This window comes from Lathamus discolor, chromosome 5 (assembly GCF_037157495.1).
Source record: "Lathamus discolor isolate bLatDis1 chromosome 5, bLatDis1.hap1, whole genome shotgun sequence".
Classification (NCBI taxonomy): domain Eukaryota; kingdom Metazoa; phylum Chordata; class Aves; order Psittaciformes; family Psittacidae; genus Lathamus; species Lathamus discolor.
The window spans coordinates 90,995,828-91,001,827 of NC_088888.1; the positions used below are offsets into that span (position 1 = coordinate 90,995,828).

The 6,000-nt window shown below is 35.8% G+C and overlaps 1 protein-coding gene across 2 annotated transcripts in view; it reads left to right on the forward strand.

Annotated features, from left to right (window-relative positions):
• Window positions 1-5,738, forward strand: part of TDRP (testis development related protein) — a 29,387-nt gene extending 23,649 nt beyond the window's left edge. For both annotated transcript variants that reach the window (XM_065681546.1, XM_065681547.1), the window contains 2 exons: window positions 157-260; window positions 2,498-5,738. In XM_065681546.1, the coding sequence (XP_065537618.1) occupies window positions 157-260; window positions 2,498-2,843 (450 nt within the window). In that variant the 3' untranslated portion in view covers window positions 2,844-5,738. The remainder of the gene's footprint in view (window positions 1-156; window positions 261-2,497) is intronic.
• Window positions 5,739-6,000: the final 262 nt, after the last annotated feature.

Sequence of the window (6,000 nt, forward strand, 5' to 3'; positions counted from 1 at the left end):
AGCTGTATAGAGCCACTGTGTCCCTAGCAGCATAGCCCAGCAGAGGTAGGGCCACCTACAGGTGGCCTGTCAGCCAACTAGAATCAGCAAGGGTAGCCCTGCTCTGTGCTTGTAACTGTAATTCACATTCATGAGGGTGTTTACTTCTCTCTGTAGGTTCAAGGTGCAAGTTTCCGGGGTTGGAAGGAAGTGACGTCTATGTTCAATAAAGATGATGAACAGCAATTGCTAGCAGGATGCAAGTCTCCAAAATCCAAAGGGTAAGTAAAAACAATCGGTGTCTCTGCTATTAAAATACAGAAACTGGAATAGGAAATATCTGTGCAAAATAGTTAAGATAGACACTGTGAGAGCAAGTAGTGCTCAAGTCCTGGAAGTTAAATCGCAGAGCAGGATTTATGTGCATTTCAAAATTACGTGTCTGTTAAGCTTACAATGAGTCAGGCATGCTGTATTAAGAAAGGATGGATATTGTTGATAATGTTTTTAGGTCTGTCAGGAAGAAAAGGGAATTTAGCTGCATAATAATCTCTTACTGTAGAAAAGGAGTAAAGGTTTCTGAGTAAAAGGGTCATAACCTCCGCATTTCTTTTTAAGGATTAATTCTGGTGAGTTTACAAATCCCTATTTTTACATGCTTTACTCCTTATTTTGAGGTCTTGCCTACACCTAAAAAGCTTAAGTGGAGTAGCTATACCAGGATGTGCACATGTTCCCTGTTGGAACTGAGGTGTTTACTTTGGAACAGTTCTGCTACAGCACAAACCTCTCCCCAAGACAGAATGTTTTGCTGTTACAAGTATAGGTAGGCTTTACCTACATGTGCTACCTAATTACGTTGGTTACAAACAGGAAAAAAAATGTGTCACCTATCAATATTGCTGTTCAGCCAAATATTAGCTTTGATAAGACTTGCTGTGATATATTTTGTTCCCAATTTACTTTGAAATCTAGGTATTTGAGAGTGCAAGTGTATACATCCGCATGCAGCTGTGTGTGTAGATACGTATAAACAAATTAGAATGTAAATACATACATTTCCATTTTCATTTGAACCTGTTCAATAAAACTTCCCAGAAGTTGCCAGCTACTTTGCCTGCACAATGCTATGAGCATTACTAAGATGCTAGGTTGCTTTAAGGGTCTTTTGCAATTGATGCTGAATGTAAGAATAAAGTAACCCAATGAATAGAGCAGAAGTATGAAAACAGAGGTACCACAAATATGGAAAGCTGTTTTAGCATTACTATGAAAACTGCCTGTATTTTAAGGTTGGGGGTATTTTCCTGTAACTATATACCAGGACTTTTCTTTTAAAGAAAAATACAACTTTTCATGTGTGCTACTCACGATATGAGAAAAGCATTTAGAGTCTGACTGGTTTTAGTAAGATGGAAATTCTGAATAATCCTAAATTCAAAATTCAGTAAAGGAGAAATAATTTTAAAGGTATTGGTTCAGTTGCTTCTGTTTAAATATGATAGCAGCAAGCTTTAATGGGTAAAGCTCTTTTAATAGAAATATTTAAAATACTACAGTAATGGTTTATTTGTGGCTGAGATATTTATCAGCAGATAATGCTTTCAATTTGCTGTTTAGCTCATTGAACCCTGAAGGTTGTGTGTTTCACCACTGGTATTCAGCCTTTCTCTGTGGTCCATTATTTGATTACCTACACAACCCTGCATATCAACTTATGGGTAAACATTTTACCTTCTGTATTTTAAATACTTCATGCTGCAGATATGAAATAATTCAGATTGAAGGTTCCTAATGGGATAAGAAATAGTTCAGATTGAAGGTTATTAATGGGATAAGAAATGTAATAATATAAGTAGCCTTTCAAATGTCTCTTTGGGAGATAAATTGCAGCGAAGATTGTTTTTTCTTGGTTTTGGAAGGAGAATTTTGGGAGTTCTTACCAGAAATATGAAACAGCTGTTTTCAAAATACAGTGCAAATCATTATGAAAAAAAATGCTGGTATCTTTAAAGTCTTAATACTGTATACGTCAGCTATTTTAGGGTATAAGGTTGGACTGGCAAGGTGATAACAGGTGTATGAAACTGAGAAACACAGTGAGTGATTGTTAAAGCTGGTGGTAGACAAAACATTTTCATATTCCTTCTACTGTCCTACCTCTGGCTTTGTTTTGGGATTAGGTTTTTTTTGGTTAAAGTCCTAAATTGTTTTAATGCATGCTAAAATGCTTCATACATTTCCAAAGGCAGGTCTTTGCAATTCACCCTGTGGTGGTGGGGAATAAGTTCTTTACAGCCATACTCGGGCCACTTATGATTTATCACTGTAAGATTCTACTGTGTTTAGGCTTGCATGAAGTTTTCCCTGAAGTTGACAGTAATGAATGTGCTGTCATAAGCTGTGTGATTAGCATTCCTTACTATAAAACATAATAAATCAATCAAATGTTTATTAATAACTATTACATGCATTGTTAAATGAAGGCATTAATCACCTCATCATTGTTACTTTCTAGAACAAACCTAAAGTTAAAGGAAGAGATGAAGTCTGAAAAGAAGCCAGGTTTTTGGGACAGTTTGGTGATAAAGCAGAATGTCCCATCTCGGAAACCAGATGAGATTGAGGGATGGGAACCACCACAGATTACCACTGCTGACTCTACCAGTGATGCAGCAACTGCTTTAAGTGACTATACAGCCTGGTCAGGCTGGGAAGATGAAACCAAAGGCTCCACAAAATACACCAACCTGGCCAGCTCAGGAAACAGTTCTAGGTGGAGTATCAAATCAGCTGGCAAGCTGGTTAGTATTAGACGTCAAAGCAAAGGTAACCTTACAGACAATTGGGAAGAACTAGAATGATACTGATAGTATGACATACTTTATAGATAAGAAGAGAAGGGTTCCATGATTTACTTGTATGTTTAAACCAAAATCAAATCTGCTCAATATTGCACCTTTATACAGTACTTTATTTTACTCAGATTGTTACAAATTTTTGCTCACCTGATAGTAAATTTTCTTAATACATTGTTAAATAGCTATGTTTTCCACACTGAAGAAAAGTAGAGAATCTATTTTGTGCCTATATTTCACATTCAGACTCTGCAGTATGTTGGATTGTTGGTTTTACCAAAAAAAAAACCATAAATGTTATTCCTTAGTGAATGTATACACTGGTTGTAAATTTGACTGCCTTATGTAGGAGCTTCTACTGGCTTGAGGTCTTGGGGTTTTTGTGGTGCTTGAGGGCCACTCAAAATTTTAGTTTTGATGCTGTCCATTTTTAACTAAGAATACTGATCTGTCACTTGCAGGGGGAATGCTTATACTTAAGACTGTATAGTAGACTGTTTTCCAAATCTTCGGCCTCAGCATATGCTTCAGCTTGTGCACACGAGATGCTCAACTGTCACAATGTGCTATACTGTGTATGAAATGGGACAATACTATTCTAATGTTATTCCTTCCATCACAGGATCTTCACCAATAGGCAGGTCAAATGGGGTCTTCCAGAGGTCTGTTTCGGTGTTTTTGTTTTGATATTGAACATTGTTTGACAAAGCTAAGCTGTTTAGCTTTTAAGATGCATGTTATGCCAAAAACGATTGAAAATTTGGAAAGCAGCAGTGAGCATAGAGTATAAGATATCGATATTCAGTATCTGTAGTCCCTAATCTAGGGATAAGTTGCTTCTTATGGAGGGTTTATGTTTTCGTTTTTACTGTAGCTAGTCCTTGTGCTACAAACAACTTTCTGCTGTGCTGTTCCTTCCTGCCCTGCCCCATAAGCAGTGACTGAATTATACTCTGGTGTTTTCAGGGTAACTGAGTAACTGAGCCATTACTACTATGTGCATGCACACAACTTCCGAAGCGTTTATAAAGCTCTGTCTTGTTAGCTACTGATACTTTATTTTTTTTTTTTGGTAAAAGAAGGAGAAGTGTTAAACTTGAGGTTTGAAATGTATATAAGAATACTAAAAGTGCCTCTTTCTAGCATATTGTCTCTCGTTAGCAGTGAGGCTGATGCCAGATCCAAAGTTGGTTTCCATTTTGTTTATATCCTATATAAATACTACTTTAACATTTATGAAAATAATTAAACCAAAAGTTTCATAAGAAATGATCAACAGGCCTTTCCTCTCCTGATTGTTAAACTGGTGTAACAGAACTGAAGACTTGTTGACTGCCTAGCAACAGGGCCAGTACGGTCGGAAGATCAGGTTAGCATTTCAGAGAAAATCAGCATTTTTCAGGAAAGCCTATACCTTTATATAATGGATGTCTTGTTACATGTGTTTTTGCAAGAAGCTTACACCGACGAAAAGGGATGCATGCAATTTTCTTCTGAGCTTGTCCCTTGTTTCTGTTTCTACCACATTATTCCTTTCTTGGCTCTCTTTCTCCTCTCCCTTCAAATTCATGTCTAATTTTCCACCTTGCAGTTCCTGCATAGCTATTTTTTTTTTTTTTGGAGATTCCTGTTGAGATGTGCCTGGAGGGAAACGGTAGCAAAATGGTTTTGTTTTTGTTTCTTTTTCTGGTATTAATAGGATGTTAAAAAACACTGTTCTTAAGTTTATGTAAAGGAACATCAGTGTTCTGTGCTGCAAACCAGGATCTTGTAACTGGCAAATATATTTCTAAAATTGGCATTATATATTAGAAAAAATACTAATAGAGGAGCAAGGTGTAGCATTTATCTCGCATCATTTAGTCTGTGAGTGAACTCTGTAGTTGCCGTTGGCAAGTACGTATGCTGAAGTTAATTATAGGAAGGAATTGGTATTCTTGGGTAAAGTATGCTGCATTTTATAGTTTATGGAATACCCTCTAAGGCATAAATTAGTATTTAGTTTGGTTCTTGGTGCTGACATAAAAGAACAGGAAAAAATCTGCTAACAGCCCTCAATATTTTGCTTTCAAAGATGGGCTGAGAACTTTTAATTTCCCTCCTGAAGAAACTATTTATACTGTGACCAGTAAAGGTTTTGCCTTGCACATTATACTGTTAAGTGCCTGTTTCTCACCTTGATGATGTGTTTTATGCACAGCAGCATTTTTCAGTTTATTTTTAAATTGATATGATAAAGAATATGATCACAAAGCTGAAGCCTGTTATAAAACAAAATTGCATCCAAGTGGGAAATCGAGATATGTAAAGTTAGTTTAGCTCCTAGTGCTGAACATTTTCATGTGCTTTTTAAGTGAGATTTCCTCAGAAATAACCATTCTAAGGATGAGTGTTATAAAATTTAATATAATTTATTGTTATCCTTTAATAATGTATTTGTCTGTTGAGAACTCATGGGTGTGAGCTTTCCTTCTGTTTATAAACATGTCTGAATTTTCAGAATGGGGTCTGCTTTCTTTTACCTTATTTAGATGCTTAACTTCTTATACATTTATGGGTTTAAGCTGTACCCAGCTCCGTTGTGGATTAAGTGTAGAATATGTCCCTTAATATTTGTTTTGACACTGCATTTCAATCTTTGTGAAATGGTTTAGAAGAAAGTAGCATTAAGACTGTATGATAAGATTGCACAAAATAAAATATAGTTTATATTGCTTTCTTGTAGCCAGTCTGCATGATTGTTGGCGTGGTTTTAATGGGAATTAAAAGCTTTGTGTGGCTGTAACTAGTCACTTCATTTAACTAAGCAAAGTTCTTTCTGAGTATTTTTATTTATTAGCATCATTTGCAAAAAGAAAAGTAGTATTTTCCATATGAATAAAGATTTAGTTTGAACTGAAATGCCTTATTCTTTGGTAATTTTTTTGTCCTGTTTTATTTGTCATATGAATCTGTTTCCGTCTGCATCGATATTACTTGTATCATTGTAGAATACAACCAAGGAAGTAATAGCTATGATTGTCCAAATCATGCTATCTCAGAAGCTGCAGCATCCTAGACTTAAAGCATCACACACTGCTTTCTCAATGGGAAGAATTCATTGGTTTTGACAAACTGCAAATATTTTGTTTAATTGGTATTTATTGGTTTAAAATTTACTCTT